A 23,375-nucleotide genomic window follows, 5' to 3' on the forward strand; every position below is an offset into this window, starting at 1 on the left:
CTTAACTTAGACCCTTTCTTGATCTTTTATCATGGCATATATCTGATATAACATTGGTCTCAAATGACTGTTGACCCTCCTCATTGTCATGTCTTTTCACTGTTGCCGCAATTTAAATCAGTGATGGAAGAAAATCCATTTCACAGCATTCACTACAACTTGCTCTGCTTCAGCAGCTTCTGGACTGATTTTACACCTAAATCACAACAAACAAAATGTATAACCAATTCTATTCCTATTCTGTCAACCCTTCCTGCATTTATTTTCATCCCTTTTCCCCAGTATCAATAGGCGTTAGTTTCTGGTCCCTGATTTTTTGCTTATCTCTACTTTCTCCATTTGCTGTTGCTGATTTTCACTTTCAGTTTCTCTCCATCCGGTTGCCGTCTGAAAGAGGTGAACAGAAAAGACTTGTGGAAAAAAATTGAAATCAATTTAATGTTCTTATTCTTGGTAAAATGGGAAATATTGCAGCAGAGAATACAATGCTTTCTGGCGTTGATCACCTAAGGAGGCACAGCGATGGTTTATTAATGTTGTGATGAAGTTCTCCTATTCATTTATAATGATTTTTCTGAAAACTGTTATAATGAGAAGAATTCTATTATCAGTAGAGAGATGGGAAATTTAGCTTAAAGCTATAGCTGAAACCTTTCTATTGAAGCAGGTCTAACATTAGGAAAGAAAGGAACAGCAGAGGCTGCATTCATGCATCAGCCCCTGGCTTACTTCAGACGCTAATGCAGCATTTCTATTGTTTTGGGTTAAGCCTGGAATTACATAGAAAATAGTACATACAGAACAGTTCAACATAGTCGTGGCTTTTTGGCTCACAATATTATGCCAAAATTTTTAACCTACTCCAAAATCAACCTGACCCTTCCTTCCTGCGTCACCCTACATTTTTTGTTTATCATGTGCCTTTCTCATAAATGACCCAAATGTATCTGCCTGAACCACCACCCAGCAGAGCGTTTCATGAACTTACCACTATATATGTAAAAAACCTATCTTTGACATCCTTGCAATGATTTTGTTCAGTCACTTATAAACTATGCTCTCTTGAATTAGCCATTGCTGTTCAGGGAAACAAAAAAGATGCGGTATGTCTACTCTATCTATGGCTCTTATCATCTTATTCACCTCTAACAAGCCATCTCTCATCCTTCTTTGCTCCAAAGAGAAAAACCCTTGCTCACTCACCTTTCCCTCATAGGGCATTCTCTCTAATCCAGGAGCATTGTGGTAAATCTCTCTAAAGTTTCCACATCCTTCTATAAAGGGACCAAAACAGAACACAATATTCCAAGTGTGGTCTAACCAGTTTTATAGAGCTGCAACATTACCTTTTGGCTCTTCAATTCATTCCACTGATTTATGAAGGGCAACTTTCCATATGCCTTCTTAACCACCCTATCAACTTGTAACTCAGCTTTGAAGGATCTATGCACATAGACCCCAAGATCTTTCTCTTTCTCCACACTGTTAAAAATTTTGCCATTAACCTTATACTATGCCTTTGTTTGAACTTCCAAAGTGAATCACTTCACATTTTTCTAGATTGAACTCCATATGCCATTTCTAAGCCCAGTTCTGCATCCTGTCAATTGGTACAAACACTGTACTGATTTCACAACGTACAGATGCACTTCCAAGCACTCCACAGCTCATGTTCTCAATTTAATCTATCTACCTGTTTTGTACCATTGACCTTCTTTTGCCCATTGGCTGTGTATCAGCCTTTGTGTGTAGTTTTTCACTGATTCTTCTGTATTTCTTTGTCTCCTGTAACTGTCCGCAGGAATCTCAAGGTAGCATATGGTGACATATATGTACGTTGATAATAACTTTACTTTGAACTTTAATCTATATTCTGTGGTTCCTCAGTGACTACACCTACAAAATTCTCCTTTGGCTGTAAAAAGTGCATGGAATGCAGTGGACTTTGAAGGCTTACTCATGAATAGAAATTCAGGTTACATTTGGACATCATGGGACATGAAAGGCTTTGTAACTACATGAAGATGTGAAAGGTGTTAAAAAGATACCACACGTCCTCCTTTTATTTTACTATTTAATGCACATGAAGTATGATAAAGTACAAACAACACACACAAAATGCTGGTGGAACACAGCAGGCCAGGCAGCATCTATAAGGAGAAGCACTGTCGATGTCTCGGCCTGAAACATCGACAGTGCTTCTCCCTGTAGATGCTGCCTGGCCTGCTGTGTTCCACCAGAATTTTGTGTGTGTTGTTTGAATTTCCAGCATCTGCAGATTTCCTCGTGTTTGCTGTCATGATAAAGTACATATGTATTAATTCTCCATCTCCTTACCATTCCTGAAAGCCAAGACCAGGATAGACAAACATCGAAATACCAGGGTTGCCAGATGGCAAAAATATAATCACACTTTTCTGCAGAAATCCACAATAAAATTAGTTTTGAAAAGTGAAACTGAATGTTTTGAACATGGTTCTTCCTTCATTATCACAAAGAAGGATGATGTGACTATTTAATTGTACTACATGGATCCCACTGTGCTTAAACTGACAGCATACATTACAGTGGGAACTAAATTCTAAATAGTTTGTAAACTGCTCTGAGATGTCGTGAAATTGTAAAAAGATGCTTTAAAAAAGGCAACTCAATTCCTTCTTTCCAGCACTTTATTTAAAAAAAACAATATCCATATATTCTACACTGTAAAATACAGAAGCATTAAAGACATATACAACTGTCAAATATACTGTATTCATAGTTTAAATCAATTCAATATTAAATGTTCACATATTTTGTTTAATGCACAAGCCCCACATCTTAGTCTACTGACATTTTTCAATCAGTACGATTTTTATTCATAACAGCATGTGATAATAAGAACACAGTAATTTAATTCAAAGACTAATTTCTGTAAAATGCCTGTCTGAAGTATGCAGGAGCAGCAATGTTAAGTAATCCACAGAGGAAGGAATGTACATAGAAACATAGATACGTTCTATTGAATCTGTTTTGTTATGGCTCTTCCTTTTCTATCTCTATTATTGATATTTAGTTTAAAATTTACAACAGTGGAGTCCCAGGCAATTGGAGGATCCAAGAATAATCTGGCGATACCTAGCTGTTATTGATATCTATAGATGTTGATATCCTAATGATATACATCATCTAATGGGATCCTAAAACGATGTTAATAATATACTTTCTGTAACTGATTAATATTGAAAAAGTTCACAATTATATTTTATGCCCTTTTTTATATTTTGCAATCAACTTTAAATGTACTCTTTCGGCAACAATTGGAAAAGTCTTTTGTTCATTGATGCCAGTACCTTGAGATAATGCAATACAGTATAATACTAGCCATTTCACATTATATTCAATACATCCACAGTATAAAATATGCAAAACATTTAGATCCAAGCATATTGTTATAATGTATTCTGTAAATATATGAAATTTTAAACAGATGATTTTAATCATTTAGAAAAGAAGTTCACTAGTGATTTGCCACGGGGAGTGTACCAAATTCCAGGTTTTGTTTTAAAATTAAAATGCATACTCCCATTCTGACTGGAAAAATTTCTCTATAAACACAATAGCTAGGTTAGAAAGTAAATTCACATATTCAGTCCTGATCAAGTTTAAAATGTTCCCAGACTGAAATGATAGAGCTCCATACATGAACAAAAATAGATTTAAGTGCCAGAGAAGCATAACCAAACAAAAGCAATTAACTCCGATTGGGTGTAATTTGTGAAAGAGTAGGCTTTGGTATCTCTTAACAGCAAAAATGTAGCTTATGAGAATCCTATTTCCAAATAAAAAAATGTTTACAATTAAGGCAATAAAATCATTTAAATTACTAATATTAGCCTCTAGGCAAAAAATTAACATTTAGTGAATATATAAAATCTTTCAGCTACCATTCTTTTAAATTTATTGTGCAAATTGTCATAAGCAAGAATAATAGTGTTCAACAATCACAGTGCATTCACATTACAACTATCATTTACTTTATTACAATCAAGTTTTTAAAGTCTTATTCTCAATTTATGGATGGTGTGAGTAAGGGAGAGAATATACAATCTTTTCATCATGTGCAGAACTAAATCCTGTACTCATTCTGCACAATTTCAACCTTTTAAAAATAAGATTATTGGATTGTTATTTAAATGGAATATAGATGAGTGTGTTGCAGCAGACTGGAACTACCATTGAGCTCTTTTATTTTCTAATTATAAAATGAGCACAAATATTATACTTCACTATTTTGTAAATAACACGATTGCAAAATTTGTACAGTAAATGTCTGAAGTGCTGCTAACAGATCATTCATGTCTCAAGATTTCGAAGTGCAATTGGTGTTTGCTGACAAGCTGTTCCTTATTGATTGTTACAAAAAGTTCAATAAACTCCTGTATTCAGGATAAACAATCAAAGACAAACTCTTTGCCTCTATGTAGAATGTCGACACAACTGTTAAAATACATTCTCTGAAAATGAATCATTGTCTTTGTAAAACAATAGATTGCAATAAATTGCTGTGCACTGCTCCGTGAGCAGCTTTCAACTGTTACTAATTTGCTTAACCTTTCAGAACACAAATTGTAAATGGCTCTGCGACATCCCTTTATATAATTAATTGTTAAAGCAAATTTCTCTGAATTTGCAGAAAATACATGTTTAAAAACTCAAATTAAAACAGACCAGGCAACACTTTAAAATTTACCCAAATATTTCACCTGAGTGCATCCCTAAACAATTCAAATAATAAATTGACTATATAATACATTAGCAGAAAGCATTCTCCTATATCTGCATGGTGGATCTTGACAATTTTCATCAGTCTAAATTGTACTATAAAATCCTTAGCAACTCTACAGAATACATAGCATACAATCTTTTGGTATATGTTTGTAGATTACGATCTAAGTAAGTTTATGCAGTCTTAGTTTGCAAGTATTTTTGCTACCTCTTCCACACATTTCTTTTTTGCTCTGTTATTCATGCAAAGATCTCACAGTGACTTCCTGTCAATGCAAATTTGTTATTAATGCCAAATGTGTAGAAGTTGTTAATAGCTCAAAGGTGCACCAAGTTGTGTTATAATGGTGGAAGAGGTAGAAGTTGACATTAAACTATACAATCATTTGAATTTTAAATGATTGAATACTGTGATCTTCAACCAACAATTCAGATTAGTTTCCCACGTAGACAGCAACCTTTCAGCTCATGGAGATATCTTCAGAGGCTTTCCATCTTTATCGTATTGGTACACAAGCATCTTGATGCAATGGGAGTTGGCAGGTGAGATCCATGGACTGCTGGTGATTGAGAAATTATGGTTTGTATAAAACTGCACCGGCTGTTTCTGGCACTTAATGAAGGCCTTTAGAGTTCCAGCTGCCATCGTGCGGAAACGTTTACTGATGAAGCAATATAGGAAGAAATTGATGGCTGTATTCAGGAAAGCAAGCATGTTGGCTATGTCTGATACTATGTGCACCAACCATCCATTGTTTATAGGCAAAACGTAGAGGTGGTAGAGAATCATCACCATTCTTGGGGCCCAGAGTATTGCAAAAATGGTTGTTATAGTGAGCAAAATCGCTGTTGTCTTCCCTGTGGAGTAGCCCCGCATGCGAAAGTTGCTTTTCCTTTTCAGTTTGTGGATAATGATTGAATTCAAAACAAAGAATATGGAACATGGGATCAGGTATACGGTAAAACAATGAACCCAAATCAGAATTTGATGCATGGAAGTACTTGTATAGTTCTCAGTCCAAATATTTGGCCACCAGTAATATGGAATACTGGTCAAAAAACATGTGACATAGACACTCATTATAACTTTCCGGGTGCGTGCAGGATAAGAAACTGTATGATATTTAAGTGGGTGACATACGGCAATATATCTGTCAATGGTTAAAGGAACTGTTATCCAGATAGATGTGTGATTAGCAGAGAACTCCAGGACTCCGATAATCTTATCCAGAACTTGAGGCATCTGCTGGCCGAGAATGAAGTCTTCAAGTAGAAAATCAAGAAAGACAATGAAGAAAAGGATGAATATGTCAGCAGCAGCCAGAGCCAGCAGATAATTGTAGGACGACTTCTGTCTCCGAGCCACCAAGCGAGAGAGGATGATCACCGTCAGTATGTTAGCTGGGGAAAGAAACAAAAAAAAATGTTTATTTACTCATTCATACACTGCTATATAAATTAATATTTTAAAGATTTTACTGCATTGTGATTGCTCTATTTACCTGAAGAGGAAATAAAGGGTTAAACGTGAAATGTGTGCATTAAGATTAGAGTGTTTATCTTTGTTTCTGCAAATGGAATTTCAAAAGTAGAATTGTGCTTGCAAAACTGCATTAAAAAGATACATATAAAGGTACATATCAGAAGGTATATTAAATATATTTAATATAAATAGTAAATATATTACATATATTAAAGGTACATATCTCTACTTTTGCTTTAAGGTAATAAAGTTTATTTGGCTGCTCTCTGAAACTGCACACACTACAAAGCTAATAGTGGTATTAATTTCTGGGCCCAATGTATCGATGCAATTACAAGGAGGGCACAGCAGTGGCTATATTTTCATTAGGAGCTTGAGGAGATTTGGCATGTCATCAAATACTTTAGAAAATTTCAAGAGATGTAATGTTGGTCTAGCTGGTCGCATCACCATCTGTTGTAGATGGGCTACTGTGCAGATTGGATAAAGCTGCAGAGGGTTGTAGTCTCAGCATTTCCATCATGGGCACTAGCCTCCCCACCACTGAGGGCATTTTCATAAGGTGATGCCTCAAATACCAGCATCCATCATTAAGGACACCCACCACCTAGGACATGCCCTCTTCTCATTGCTACTATCAGAAAGGAGGTAAAGGAACCCGAAGACTCGTACTCAACAAACAGATTCTCCTCCTCCTCCTTTAGAGCTCTGAATGGACAATGTACCCATGAACACATCATCATCATCGTTACCTCAAGATTTTTGCTATCTATTAGTACTTATCTTTTTTATATATATTTCTTATGATTTCTCACAAATTTTATATATCACACTGTACTGCTGCTGCAAAGCAACAAATTTCACGATGTGCATTAGTGATAATACACCTGATTCTGGTATTATTACCATGAGTGCTTTGGAATATTGGCCCTTTTATTTGTGTAGGTCGGCCTCATATTTTTGGAAATGTTGCTTCAGTTCTCGCTTGCTACTATAACTAACTAATTACCCTCATCCTAGAAATAATTGGTGTAACAGCTAATAATATAAGAAAAAAAAAGCTTAAGCATCATTGGTACAGTTATTTCTCTTGCTTGGACAGTCCCAGTAGGACCACTGGAATCCAAACGGATTTGGTTACACCTCTCTTAATTAGGTGTAAAATATCCAAAGTTCCAACAGATTCTACTGATTTCTCACTGACCCAAAATACCTGAAAGCTTTGATGAAATTCAGTGCAAATTGTTACATTAGTTTACAAAATGTCTTGTGGTAGTTTGAAAAAGAAATTGGCTTGTAAATTATAGCACTGGCCAATTTCCCAGATGTAACTAATGAATTTCGGCTAATTCCCCACAATTGTGCTTCGTCATAGTGCCTGAAAGGATAAGCTGATTTTCCTTGGGCACATATTTATATAAAAAAACAATGGAGTATTATTTTATTTTTATCTGCTCTCAGAATCTGACTGTTGTAAACTCATAACATGCAACTAATCCTGTATAGTGTTATAAAGTCATTTTCAGTTACCTAATTCAACTTCCATTCAGGAGTGTCTAAACATTTTTTGATAAACTCATTTTAGCTATATTAACCAAACTACACCAAAGTAATACACTTAGTATAAAGAGGAATTTTGTTTTGCAGATATTATATTCTGAAACAATAGCCAGGAACACTGGATTGCAGTGGAATTTGTATCTGGTGATAACGAAATTGAATTTGAATGGAAACAAGCAATAAAACCACTTATTTTGGGCGCAGTTGAAAATTAATTAGTAGTTAATAACTAGCTTACCAATGGTAGCCCAAAATGAAAACATTGTTCTGGTGAAGGAGGACTCGGGGCTAAGGATCCTGAGCATAAATTGAATTTTAAATGGAAGCATCAAAAATATATCTCCTAATTTTTCTTTAACAGTTGCATTGGCAAGACATAAAGAATTTTGCCAAAGGCACCAAGAGTATCAATAGAAAAGGAATCATTAAAACTGAAACTTGTAATTACTGATTAGCTTTGGGTCTGACAGATTAGCTCTAGTTGACAATTTGCTCTCAACAGCAATATATAATTTATTACCAACAACCCTAGTGACAGAATTGTGATTGAAGATATTTATTTGACCGACAATCCAAGTGATCTTTTAGTGTTAGTTCAAGATGAATGTGGAGACTGAGAGAATTGCAGGGAGGGAGGGGTGAGACAGGACAGATATTATAGTATGATCATAATATTAACTAGGTCCAAGTGGGGAAGTGGTGCTGTTGTTAGAGGGTTGGTGGTCTGTGGAATGGGATGAACGGAAGGTAGGATGATCCCTTTCATTCTGCATTTCTCTGGCAGAAGACTGGGACCAGGAAAGGTATGCATAACTCTTTTTTTCCAAAATGTGCAGAACTGGATGTAGATCAATATCAGCATTTAGAGCTTTATGTAGATAGTCCAACAAGTGGACCTGATGTCAGTTAATGAGCCTGGACAGGTGACTGAACTTTCAGTGGTAGAACAGTTAGGGAACAGAAATCACTACTCATTAAGTTTTAAGCTGACTATAGATAAGCATATGTATGAATCTTGCATGAAAGTATTAAATTGGAGCGGGGAAAATATGACATTTTAGGCAGGAAATGGAGAGAACAAATCTGACATGTGGATGGTGTTTAAAGACCAACAGCACAAAGTACAAGTCAGGAATGTTCCAATAAGAAGGAAGTACAAGGATGGTAAGGTAAGGGAACCTTGGAATTTAAGACAATCTAACCTGGATCCACACCTCCTCACGAGTCAAAATAGCACAGTAGCATCTACAGTTTCTAAGGAGACTGAGGCTTGCAAGGCTCCCCACCCCCATCAGTTAAATGACAATAAACTTGACATGACTTGATTTATGAGGTTTTGGGAAATCCTTGCCTAATTAGGAACAGTCAGCATGTCTCTGTGCAGGGAAGGTCACATGTTACTAACTTGATTAAGCTCAAAGAAGCATTGGTGATTGGTAGAAAGTAGAACTGCGCAGGCAGAAAGGATTTGTTTGGTTGGCATTTGATTATTAATTAATGAGTTCTGCATAGCATTGTGGGATGAAGGTTGGTTCCTGTGCTATTCTGTTCCATGTCCTATGTACTAACAGAACTGAAGGAATGATAATTTAGCAATGCAATTTAGGGCAATAGTCTTCCATATTGGCAACACAGATTCAAACTGCTGGCTCTGTGTTGGTGAAGGGTGATAGTGGTAGGCTTTGAACTTACCAAAAACTCCGAAGACTACCATGACCACCTTTTCCCAGAATTGAGTACGAGAATTACCCCTGAGAAAAGCAGGTGATGTTAATAGAGTGGAATGCCATCAAACACTGTGGAGAGAACAGTTACTACTGCATGAAAATTCCATCGAGTATCTTCACTCCATCCCCCACAACAGGCAGGCTTTCCCAGTGGCTATCCACTTTGATTCCCTTCCCATTCTCATTCCAGCATGTCAGTTCCCTACTGCCACAATACGGCCTCTTTCAGGTTGGAGGAGCAACTCCTCATATTCCATCTATTCATTTGCCAACCTGAACATTAATCCCTCTAACATCTGGTGTCCCCTTTCTTTTTCATTTCCCCATTCTGGCTCCCCGTTACCCCTTCTCTTCTCCTCACCTGCCCATCAACTGCCTCTGCTGCCCCTCCTCCTTCCTTTTCTCCATGGCCTAATCTTCACTCCTATCAAACCCCTTCTTCTTCCACCTTCTACCTCTTCCACCTCCCATTTTCTCATTTCTTGCCCACTTCTCCGTACAGCCACCTTCACCCTCTCCTGGCTTCACTTATCACCTGCCAGCTTGCACTCCATACTCCACCCCCACCTTCTTATTCTTGATTCTTCCCCCTTCCTTTCCTGTCCTGGAGAAGGGTTTTGACCTAAAATGTCAAATGTTTATTCCTCAAAGACGCTGCCTGACCTGTTGAGTTCCTCCAGCTTTTCATGTGTATTGCTCCGGAGTTCCAGTATGTGCAATATTCTAGCAAACACAATTTCTTCTCCTCTTTTAGTTTAGCCCTTCCAAGTATTAAAGCAGCACTGGAATTTGGGCACAATGGTAACTTAGCGGTTATTGCGATGTTACTACAGTTCGGGATTTTCCGGCGTTCAGAGTCTGTAAGGAGTTTGTACAATCTCCCCATGAAATGCGTGAGCTTCCTCTGGGTGCTCCAGTTCCCTCCCAGAGTCCAACAACAGACTGGTTAGTAGGTAAATTGCCCTATGATTAGGCTAGTTTTAAACAGGTGAGATGCTGGGTGGTGTGGCTCATTGGGACGGGAGGGCCTGTTCTGCTCTGTATCGCTAAATAAATAAAGAATAAATTAACTAAATTAAGTTTGTGCAATCAAAAAAAGCTGCAAGTGCTCAAAATCAGATAATACAAGAAACTCTCAGCAGGTTCAGCTCAGGCCGCATCTGTGGGAAGTGAAATGGAGGTAATACTTTGGACTGAAGGCTATTTGTCAGAGGTGAAAGGAGACAAAGGGACTTTGATGAGCTGTAACTCAGAATCAGAATCAGGTTTAATAACACTAGCATATTCATGAAATATGCTGTTTTGTGGTAGCAGTATATTGCACTACATAAAGAACTATAAATTACGATAAGGAATTATATATATTGAATTAAATCAGTAGTGTAAAAAGAGAACAGAGTAAAAAGGTGAGGTAGCGTACAAGGGTTCAAATATAAGATGGCGGAGGGGAAGAAGCTGTTCCTGAAATGTTGAGTGTGTCTTCAGGCCCCTGGACCTCCTCCTTGATAGTAGCAATGAGAAGAGGGCAGGTCCTGGATGATGGGGGTCCTTAATGACAGATGCCACATTTTTGAGAGCCCGATGAACAGTCTTGGACTGAATCACTGTCAATTGACACTTCATTCATTTCCATGAATGTCACCTGACTGGCTGTGTTCCTCTAGCATTTTGCGTGTGTTGATAAGCTGCAGCTTTCTGCCTTCCTCCATTTGCCTCCTCAACACCCAAGTTTGAATATTTTTGTTGCAATACCAAATCTCTCTTCAAACCCCTAATGAAGTACAGTTGCCGTCTTGCCTTCCTTATAGCTGCATCGATATGTTGGGAACAGGTTTGATCCTCAGAGATCTTGACACCCAGGAGCTTGAAATTGTTCAGTCTCTCCACTTCTGATCCCTCTAAGAGGATTGGTATGTGTTCCTTCATCTTACCCTTCCTGAAGTCCATAATCAGCTCTTTCATCTTACTGATGCTGTGACATATCTCACTCCCGTACACCCTCTTGTCACCACCTAAGATTCTACCAACAATCGTATAATCAGCAAATTTATAGATGGTATTTGACCTATGCCTAGCCACACTGCCATGGGTATTGGCAAATGTAGGAAATGCAAAATGCAAAGCAGGAAACCATGCTCAGCCGGTCAGGCAGGGAATGTCCTTCACTTCCAGAAGAAACAAAATATGGAAAAATCAGAACTGGTCACATTGCAGCCTCCTGGACTTTATATTGGGTTCTCTAATTACAGGCAGCTTGATTTCTTTGTCTTCTTCAGTTTATCTGTGATGTTGATTTAGATTGATTTGTTTACTCCTTTTTTTCAATCTGAGAATGAGAGACATGATCTGTCTGACCTGCCAAGCAAGTCCTCCTGCTCTGCATTTTGCTATTCCTACGTTCTTTTGTCAATGTTCTCTCACACTCTCTCTCACAGCTCATAGTCACTCTTTGACTAGTTCATCTGCAAAGTTTTACACTGTCCGACATCTCACCTTCTTCTGTCCTCTTTGCAGCTTTATACACTTCTATTCTTTCCTGGAAATGATTAGCTGCTGGAGGAACTCAGTGGGTCAAGTAGGAACTATGGGGGCAAAAGAATAGGATCTCAGCCTGAAAATTTGATTACCCCTTGCTCTCCACAGATGCTGCCTGACCCGTTGTTCTTCCAGCAGATGTTTTTTCTTTGCTCCAGATTCCTGCATTAATGGTCTCTTCTGTCTCTTTTTCTTTAGCCTCCTTCCCAGTTTTAATCAAACATCTTCAACTTGAAATACTAACTTTATTTCTCTTCTGACAAATGCAGCTGAGTATTTCCAGCATTTTTTTTTTTTTGCTTTTATACTTGAATTAAGAACTAGTGGAGATGGCAGACACCATATATTAGGTGTCTGAAGAATTTAATTGCAAACTGCTTCAAAATAGTTCCATAAAAATGTCAACCCAGTTCTGTACCAAGTGATTTAGATTATTTGCAACAGGATTTAGAGAATAATAGATGTTTAGCAGGGAACAGAAGGCACCAGTTTGATTGAGCTGTTCAGATGTTCTCATAAACAATTGTGTAGTGTTGAATCAATGTATGAATACCAGTTCAGCTTTTGGTTATTACTGCTGTAGAATGGTTTGCAACATGCGCTATTCAATTTCTTCAAACTCTTTTAATTACAGTGGGATTAGTTTGGCACAATTTGCATAATAGTGGCAACATGGAAACAGTCCTTGGCAGAACCCTGAAGTATATAGCAATGCTAATATTTAAAAATCTTGCCTGAAGTTTCTTATACAGCTTTCAAAGTGCAGTTGACATATATCGTATAGCCAGTGAAAAGCCATCAGTCTGAAGTAAATTCACATCCATGTCTCACAGCGTGTATATACTGCTAAGTATTCAACTGTGTTATTTATATCACCCAGATATATTGCATGACCTCATACTTAAAGGCCCAGTGAGCAAACAACTAAAGTAACAGACAAAAAGCACTAGAGGATCTTAGCAAATCAGACAGCATCTATGGAGGGAAATAAACAGATGACATTTCAGCCTGAGACCCTTAATCTGATGACCATTCATCCTATGATAGGTCTCAACTGTTTATTTCCCTCCATTGATGCTGCCTGACCTGCTGGAGTTGCTCCAGCATCCAGCATTTCCTTCATCTGCAGAATCTCTTATGTCTTTGCCAAACTAGAGGTGAGACAGAGAGATAGGATATCCATTTGTCCCCAGATGTTCTATGCTAGTATTGGATCTCCAATAAATCTGAGCTGCCAAGCCTAATTTTTTTTTTACAGAATTTATTTCTGCTATGGATTTGTGTTCAATTTTCCAGACTCCAGCTCATTTCTTGCTACCTTGACAAAGAAGGAAATAAAATCATAATAATCTAAATACCAGAATATTCTACTCAGTAAATATTTTAATTAAGAGCCTGAAGGTCTCCTAAACATTCAAAATATCTTAAGTAGTTGAAAACATGATAGCAAATGAAAACTTAGCAATGAAAATGTGAATGTATACAATGAATACAATGAAATGTATATCTAAGGCATACCCTTCTCCCTCACAACCATTCCTCTCCATTCCATGGACGAGCTGTTGTAACGTCAGTTTTGTGGTTTGATCCCCAGCGTAACTGAGTGTTTGATCAGGATGCTTGGGACATACGTGGCTTAAATCTCCTGATGAATGGCATCAGTTCGATGTAGAATGGCCAATATTTCCAAACATGTTTTGGCAATATGTTAATTGTACTTAAAAAATAAGAAATGCCCAAGCATCAATATATTGATACATTTCCATTTAAAGTTCATTAGTTAAAGGGGGAGGTCTATCCCAGGCATGGGCAAACTACGGCCCACGGGCCATATGCCCGTTAAGCTTTTTAATCCAGCCCGCAGAATGATGAAATTATATTAATAAACCTTGTTAACGTTTTTCCCCCGCAATTCTGGCGTTTTCCCAATAGATGACACATTCTATATACATTTGTGGCGACCCATGTCCTGGCACATCCGAACCGGCTCACAATTAGCCAGCATTCCGGCTAAGGGAGATAGCCTGCGGGGATTTGCGAGCGCAGAGCTTTGGAGCCTCTGCGCAGGGGGGCAGGTTGAGGGAGGCTTAAAAGTGAGGCTGGGGATTTCGAATAAAGTTTTTTTCTTCGACTGCAGTTACCAACTCCGTGTTGTAATTTTAGCGCTGCATGTAGCACACTGCTACACATTGACCTTTGTTGAGGTGCAGCGTATTACTCCACATTTGCACTTTACTCTTTGTTCGGCTCGACCTATTTGTGTGAACAGGCGTTCAGCGTCATGAACATCAACAAAGCCAGCCACAGATCCAAGTTAACTGACCAACACCTCAGATCCATCCTGAGAATCGCCACAACAAAACTAAATCCAGACTTTGATGCGCTGGCTAAAAAGGGAGACCAACAACACTGTTCCCACTGAAATTAAAAATAAGTTTCTTCGTTGTGTTATGTAAAAAATGCATTTGAAAATATTTTTTTCAATAAGCCTTACATGTTACATGTCATTTCTGTTAAGTGATGGACATGAGTAGTGCACAGGTGCACGTACGTTCTCAAAATAAAAAATGCGCTCCAGATCAAATAACACGCTCCGCATACTGGCACGCTCTCACTGTTCTGTCATTGTGCGGGTCGTTGTTGAGTTTTGGCACAGGGGACAATTGAATAAGAAGGAGCAGGACAAGTAGACCTGCATCTCCTACCGTTTTTGAAATAAAGACAGTCAGGAGGAGAGTGATGATGATAATATCTTGAAGGATAACAGAATTTTCAGTGCTTTAAAATAATAACTGTTACTATTAAATAAAGCTGTATTTTATTCATTTAATTTTCAGTGTTTTAAAAGTCATTTCAATAAATAGCTAAATACCATGGGACTTCAAAGACAGATATTTTGTTGTAATGCATTTGTTCATTTTCAATTGAAATTAAAGCACATGTTTTCTACATATCCCATGATATTTTATTTTCTCTTATAAGGTGTATTACCAAAACACTCCGTCCATCTGCTCCTTGAGAACCCTTTGTGGCCCTCAAGTCAAAAAGTTTGCCCACCCCTGGTCTATCCTGTTACGTTCCTCTGGAATCAATTTCAGTAGTTTCATACCTGGAGATGGACTGCAGCCACTCTAGAATCAAGAATTATACAGACAATAAAGAAACATTGTGGTTATGTTATGAGACTATTAAACAGACGTGTGGATGTAAAGTCCAGCGATATGAGCCAAACGTAAATCCCATAATAACATCAGCAGCATTTAATTCAGTTGATTATAAATAAGGGTCTACTTGCCAAGAATTAGTGTATATCCTGACTGTTATCAATCAGTGGACTGTATGGTTACATGGATGCATTGTAACGTCACCAAAATATTTAGCTTTGAAGCCAATGAACTGAATTTTAAACACAGAGGACAATTCGCCGAGGATCAGTACTACAAACCAGAAATCAATTTCTAAGCAAATATCAGCGATGTTGACTATGAATCTAGGATATTGATGTGAAACAAGGACAGGTCCCTTGATAGTGGAAATCTCAGTCATTATATGAATCCAGGCCTGTAGCAAAGAGATGAATCAGAGTTGCAAGTCATTCAGTTTATGAGCAGCTATGGATGGCTGATTGTTACACACCGAAGAACAAATAGGAGGAATTGCAGCTCATCCTCCCTTTCCTGCTTTTTGAAAGTCAGGCCCAACCGTGCCCATTTTATTTCTGTTTATATGTGTTACATAGAGTGTAGAATAGTATAGCACAGTACAGGCCCTTCAGCCCACAATGTTGTGCCGACACTTAGACCCTACCTCCCATATAACCCCCCGCCTTAAATTCCTCCATATGCCTGTCTAGTAGTCTCTTAAGTTTCACTAGTGTATCTGGCTCCACCACTGACTCAGGCAGTGCATTCCACACACCAACCACTCTCTGAGTGAAACACCTTCCTCTAATATCCCCCTTGAACTTCCCTCCCCCTACCTTAAAGCCATGTCCTCTTGAGCAGTGGTGTCCTGGGGAAGAGGTGCTGGCTGTCCACTCTATCTATTCCTCTTAATATCTTGTATATCTCTATCTTGTCTCCTCTCATCCTCCTTCTCTCCAAAGAGTAAACCTTAGCTCCCTTAATCTCTGATCTGGTTACAAGTGAAACTCATTCTAATGTTCTTGCAGGCAATTTACTCTGATCTATTAAACAACCACTGTTCAGGACAGCACACACTAAAGTAATTTTCTATTGAGTAGAGCCACAGAGATGATCTTTTTTTTTGAGGTTCAACCTGTTACATAGACTTGAGTGATAAGGCTGGCCAAATTAGCATGCACCTGGGCAATGCACAACATTTTTCCTTACTTAGTGTGAAGAGGGATTTAAATAAAGTTGAAGTAAATAATGTTTGATGTAGCTCCAATAGTTTCTAAGCTAAGTTTTTTATATAGCAGTATAAATGTGCCAAAAGGAACATATTGCTCAAGTCTCTGCAATCCTTTAATGAAGCTTTCAGCCTATTCTCTACCAACTGTCAAATTCACTTATCCTTCATCACAATTATCACCCTCAAGTAGATTCCTGTATCTTCACATCACTGATCCATAACAATTGTATTTCACCTTGACTCATCAAGGACAGTTCGCAATTATAATCTTTTATGGGCATCCTGCTGCTGACTTTCTTAGGAAGTGCTAACTGATCACTTGTCCTGACCATTGTCTGCCTGTAATTTTCCACTATTTATTATTCTTCACGTACACCTATTTCTCTAAAAGTCAAACAGTTTTAATTGCTTACTTCAAAGTTCAAAGTAAATTTATTTTTAAAGTACATATATATCACCATATACAACCCTGAGATTCATTTTCTTGTGGGCATATTCAATAAATCCATAATAGAATAATAACCATAATAGAATCAATGAAAGACTGCACCAACTTGGGTGTTCCACCAGTGAGCAAAAGACAACAAACTGTGCAAATACAAAAAGAAAAACATGGGTGGGAGTGATAGTAGAGCACTTCGTAAATTGGGGACTGCTCTAACTATCCTGTTATACCTCTCATTTGGTCTTGAGCCCTTTCAAGAGAAGCTCAAGTACTCAGTGACTCAGGCAGGACTCTTATTAAACTACACATAGCTATGATATACATACACTCATTGGACACTTTATTAGCTACACCTACTCGTTTATGCAAATATCTAATCAGCCAAGCATGTGGCAGGAATTCAAAGCGCAAAAGCATGCAGACATGGTCAAGAGATTCAGTTGTTGTTCAGATCAAACATTAGAATGGGGAAGAAATGTGCTTTTGACCCTGGAATGATTGTTGGTGCCAGACAGGGTGGTTTGAGTATCTCAGAAACTGCTTATATCCTGGGATACTCATGCATAACAGTCTCTAGAGTTCACAGAAAATTGTGCAAGAAAACAAAAAACATCCAGTGAGTGACAGTTCTGTAGGCAAAACGGTGTTAATAAGAGAGGTCAGAGGAGAAAGGGCAGACTAGTTCCAGCTGACAAGAAGGCAACAGTAACTCAAATAACCATGTATTATAATAGTGATGTGTAGAAGAGGATCTCAGAATGCTGAACTTTGAAGTGGATGGACTACAACAGCAGAAGACCATGGACGTACACTCAGTGGCCACATTATTGGGTACGTAAGTGTGAGATCTCAGAACAATCTCAACCTTAGACTATTCTGTCTCTGAACTGTCCTTGAGGGAATCCAACAGATAGCACAACAGCACAATGCCTTGATCGACACATATATTCTGCAAGCTCCATCTGTATTGGGCATTGATAGTCTTCAGAAGTGATCTTACAGCGACTGATGTTCAATCCTCCTAAAGCAGTCAGGAGATTTTTTTCTCTAGCCAACAGCTTTTTCCTGGTTCTCTGAAACTGGAAATGAGATCTCTTTCCCTTTCTCTGCCCTCTGATGACAAACAGCTCCATGGTACTGCTCATCCATAGTGAGCAACTTGCTGGGAGATGGAGCTGAATCTTAGGTTTCTGAGATAGCATGCCTAGATAGCTGGCACACCTGCCCATTCCCAAGTGGTTGTCAACACTTCCTTCCAATTGATTTACAAATTTTCATGAGTATATATTTATCTTCACGCATAACTGAAAATTGGCAGCCCATTTTGTATTTTCCCTGAATTTGTTTCACATTTATTTTCATCAAGCTGTGTGACTTTTTGCTAGTGCACATTCACACTGGATGAATATGTACTTTGCTGGAACACGCCTGACATGCAGAACATCTTTAGACATTTGTTTATTATTTTTCAATTTTTTCTGTTTTGAAGGTTAGAAATTCTGCTTCTTTGGGCTTATGCATAATTAGGCTCAGCTGTCTTCTGTGTTTCCAACAAATGGCACAGCCTTTAAACATCCCTGTCACAGCCAGTTTGCCAGGTTAATATGGTTGTTAAAGGTTGTTGGTTGGCAGTCAAGATTATAACTCTTAAAGGGGAAGAAATACCTCGACTGCTGGAGAATAGTTGATCTTTTGGGTCATAACCCTTTATCAGGACTTTATCCCTTTACCTCCACAGATGCTGTTCAGTTCATTGAGTTCCTCCATTAGCTTGATTTCAGCATCTGCAGCCCATTGTGTCTCCATTATAAATCTTAAAGATGCCTCGTTATTTTTTGAAGTTATTTTGTGGCAAGAAATGGGCAGAGAAATACTCTCACATTGTACAATGATTTTATGCTCCACTTGAGTCAATTTTATCAGAAATCTAATTTATGCACCATGACATCACTCATGCGACTGTTCAGCATATGCTCGTACTAGTGATGTACCTGCATTGACTTGACTCGGAGCCTATGAGTCAGCCAGAGGAACTACAACTTCAATCATTTTCAATGTTCCAGAGATCATGCATGTGGAAGTAAATGAATCAATTACTTTAGCTATTATTGGCCTGGAGGAGGGATTGCAGGTAAATGATGCCCATAAGCATGCCTGCCTCTTTCAGCAGAAGCTCCTATTTGCTGTACAATTTTTGCTGCAGGTGTACGGTGTACGGGCGTCATTTCACCCTCACTGCAAAGACTATGGGCAGCTCTGTCCCAGAATAGCCCCACTGGTTAAACCAACTCATTGCTGGAATCCAAGCTTAGAATAAAATCCATGGTGGGAGCTTGTGGGATCATTTTTTGTGCTTCTATTCTCTTTTGTGTGATTAGCCTCTGGGATTTGCTGATCTAGCACCTACAATGTGTTGTATATTATGTGGGGTAAAATCTTGTGCCTTCAAACCAGACTGGTGTAGGTTTCTCTTATGGCACAGCTTTCAAGGCAAATTATTAAGCCATGGGGAAGTGCAGCAGTTATAGTGTTTGACAATCTGTGATAAAAGGGATGTTAAATGTGGAGTCATGTCGCCTCTATCTCCCATTACACATTCAACTCGATCCGTGGGCTCTGTCTCAGCAATGTAGCAGAGACAAAGGGAAACTATTGCCAAATGATCCAGTACCAAAAGGCTGGTACACATTCTGCAGGAGTGGTATAACTACCCCCTTTTTCAAAGTAATGATAGCTGACTATTGACTCTGCAATTCTGCATTTCATGCAAACAGTTACTTGGAGCCCTGGGTGAGAGCTGGGTGGCAGGTGGGGATCAAAACTGGACGAGCTGCCTCTGGGTGGAAGGTGAAAAGCCTATCACCAGAGGTGCTTCCCCTCCCTGGACATCCCGCATCCCAGTAAACCAGGTGAGGGTAGCAGGGAACCTCCAGCCCCAGTGAGATCGGGACATGCCTACTCCAGCATGCAAAGCCAGTTGCGGCGGAGTGGGCGGATGAGATCAACCACAAGATCCAACGGCTAAAGAGGCGGTGCTGCAACGCTTGGTGGAGACTGAAGGGCATGGCAAGGCCCAGAAGGTGTCATGGCTACTCACTGCAGCCAAGGAAGTCTCCAGTCATGGTAGAGGCAAGTAGATTAAAGGCTTTTCAGAGATATTTAGATAGGCATCTGAATGTGAGGAAGATGGAGGGGTAAGAACATTGTGTAGGTAGGAGGGATGAGTTATTTTGGGGATGGGGTTGATTTATTTTTTGGCTGGTTTGGCACAACACTGTGGGTCAAAGGGCATGTTTGTGCGCGGCACTATTCTATGTTCTATATAAATAACCTAGATGAGGAAGTGGAGGGATGGGTTAGCAAATTTGCTGATGACCCAGAGGTTGTGGTGTTGTGGATAGTGTGGAGGGCTGTCAGAGGTTGCAGTGGGACAACGATAGCATGCAAAACTGGGCTGAGAAGTGGCAGATGGAGTTCAACCCAAAGTGTGAGGTGGTTCATTTTGGCAGGTCAAATATGATGGCAGAATATAGTATTTATTGGTAAGACTCTTGGTAGTGGGGAGGATCAGAGGGATCTTGGGGTCCGAATCCATAGGACACACAAAGCTGCTGTGCAGGTTGACTCTGTGGTTAAGAAGGCATACAGTGCAATGGCCTTCATCAACCCTGGGATTGTGTTTAAGAGCCGAGAGGTAATGTTAGAGCTATATAGGACCCTGCTCAGACTCCACCTGGAGTACTGCGCTCAGTTCTGGTCACCTCACTACAGAAAGGATGTGGAAACTATAGAAAGGGTGCAGAGGAAATTTACAAGGATGTTACCCGTATTGGGGAGCATGCCTTATGAGAATGAACTTGGCCTTTTCTCCTTGGAGCGGTGGAGGATGAAAGGTGACCTGATGGAGGTGCATAAGATGATGAGAGTCATTGATTGTGTGAATAGACAGAGGCTTTTTCCCAGAACTGTAATGGCTAACACGAGAGGGCACAATTCATGAGAGGAGATGTCAGTGGTAAGTTTTTTTACACAGAGTGGTGAGTGTGTGGAATGGGCTGCCGGCAACGGTGGTGGAAGAGGGAAATGATAGGGTCTTTTTAGAGACTCCTGGACAGGTACATGGAGCTTAGAAAATAGAGGGCTATGGGTAACCCTAGGTAATTTCTGAAGTAAGTACATGTTCAGCACAGGATTGTGGGCCGAAGGGCTTGTATTGTGCTGTAGGTTTTCTATGTTCAATGTTCTATGTAACACGTGTGGCACCTTCTAATTCTGTTGGTTCTATTGAAGTCAACTAAGAGTGATTTTTAACCAGAAGTGTTAATTATTGCTTCCATTTGGCTGACCTGCAACTCTTCCTCTGTTCTGCCAGCTGAACTTGCACCTTCTAAACAGAGAGGCTGAAATAATTTCCAGTATGAAATTATTTTAGATTTAATTTTGAAATATACAATGACTTTGTTCCCATATTGATTAGTATCCAAAAGAAGAATTTAATTTGATGAAACATGAGCAGAATTAGTGGGTTCTAAGGATGTACTTTGTGTCAGACAATTTGGGTTAGATAATAGCTATACAAATCTGCTGGAAAATGTTACCTAATGTATTACTAGTCAGATGCTAACCTCTGTGACAATAACATCTTAATAATTTCTTTCCAAGGAGGGTGATTAAAATGTGTTTATTATTTATCTATGGATGGAACACGATTTTCTTTATCATCCAATAAAAATTTTAATACAGCAAAAGCAGAAACAGTTTCAATGGATCCATTTTAAATCTAATATTGTAAAAATAAAGTTAAGAAATTAACAGTTCTCTAAGTGTTAGATTCTATTTGCCTTTACTAACTGTAGTCTGGTCTCTTATCATGAAACTCAGTTCCAGGCTTTCATATCTTTTCAAAATCAGCTGGTATCTTGTAGTTCTGAGGAAGTAAATGAGTCTGCATATACCTTGGAGTTATCAATCCCCCCTCTCTCTCTCACAACAGGACTGAAATCAATACAGTAGATGAGCTTTATGAAACACTCATCCTGTGCTGGAATAGCCTATTTAATTTTATTTGTGAGAGCCATTCACATTTCCATTTCCCTCCTCCTTCTGCCCCCATCACAGAAGTCTTGCTCACAGTGTGTGGCTTGTCTGTATGGATCACCAAATGTACTCCTAAACTTACCTGAGATGAATCACACTGATTGTTATCTTTTCTTTTGTACAGCATTGTACTGGTCGATAGTTCAGCCAAAGAGGAAAGATTCCTCAGTCTTCCCGAATTCATTGCCTACTAAGTTATCAAATAAATCCCCATTGGTTAAGCCAAATAACATTTTTGATTTGAATGTTGTTTTACTGTAGAATGCTTAGAAGTTTTTGCATTCTTCTGTTTTGAATTTTAAAAAAGTTATTCTGAATTACTAACGGAACACAGGGAAAACTTTATGCCATTCGGTTCGTATAAATCCATGTGTAAGAGAATAGAATATTTTTTGAAAGGCAGAGATATGCAAATGAAGAAGCTCAATAGTTAGTCAGGTATGATGATGATTTCTTATTTTTGCACTGTAATTTTAAATGATAGTTGAGCTGATGTGTAATACAAGATAAAAACAGGCCCTTCTGCCCACTGAAGTTGCACTGACCATAAAGTATCTAGTTACACTAAACCTACCAGTTCGGCTTTATTCAGCTGCAGATTCTATTCACCGACCGGAAGCCTGTGTTCATTTCTGAACTAGGGTGTTCTCTGTATGGAGGCTGCGGAGTCTCCCTGTGACAATGTGGGTTTCTATTTGTAAATGGATGGCTAATGGTTGATCTTCGACATGGACTCAGTTGGCTGAAGGACTGATTTTCATGCAGTATCTCTCCCTACTATACTGACTTACACAGTAGAAGCAGATTACAGTGGGTAATTAACCCACCGACTAGCATGACTTTAGCAGGTGGAAAGGAACATCATGCAGGCAGCTCCAGAGATCAGGACTGATTATATGAGTAAGAAATGCACACAAAATGCTGGATGAACTCAGCAGGCCAGGCAGCATCTATGGAAAAAAGTACAGTCAGCTCAAAACGTCAACTGTACATTTTTCCATAGATGTTGCCTGACCTGCTGAGTTCCTGCAGCATTTTGTGTGTGTTGCCTGGATTTCCAGCATCTGCAGATTTTCTCTTCTATATGAATAGGAATAGGAATAGGTATTTTGTTATTCAAATTAAAATTAATAAATTCATGTCACCCAGTAGCTTAGACGTTCAATTTTATAACATTATGTTTTTCTGGACTATGTATTTGAAAATCTTTTAAAGTAAAATGTAATCTTGACCATTTCTGGCCTGGATCACATCACCGTTCCTAGGATAAGCCACTCTTGCACCCTCCATGTGATCTCTGGGTTGAGGATATGTTAAGTCTGGAGAGCCAAGAAGATTTCAGGGTCAAGGGGATTGAAAGAGATGCATGGAGTGATATGATTCTCTA

General features: G+C 38.8%; 1 protein-coding gene across 1 annotated transcript in view; it reads right to left on the reverse strand.

Annotated features, from left to right (window-relative positions):
• Positions 1-5,233: 5,233 nt before the first annotated feature.
• Positions 5,234-23,375, reverse strand: part of gpr139 (G protein-coupled receptor 139) — a 69,041-nt gene continuing 50,899 nt past the window's right edge. The window contains exon 2 of the mRNA XM_059978646.1: positions 5,234-6,168. Within this exon, the coding sequence (XP_059834629.1) occupies positions 5,234-6,168 (935 nt within the window). The remainder of the gene's footprint in view (positions 6,169-23,375) is intronic.

This window comes from Hypanus sabinus, chromosome 9 (genome assembly GCF_030144855.1).
Source record: "Hypanus sabinus isolate sHypSab1 chromosome 9, sHypSab1.hap1, whole genome shotgun sequence".
In the NCBI taxonomy this organism is placed as follows: Eukaryota; Metazoa; Chordata; class Chondrichthyes; order Myliobatiformes; family Dasyatidae; genus Hypanus; species Hypanus sabinus.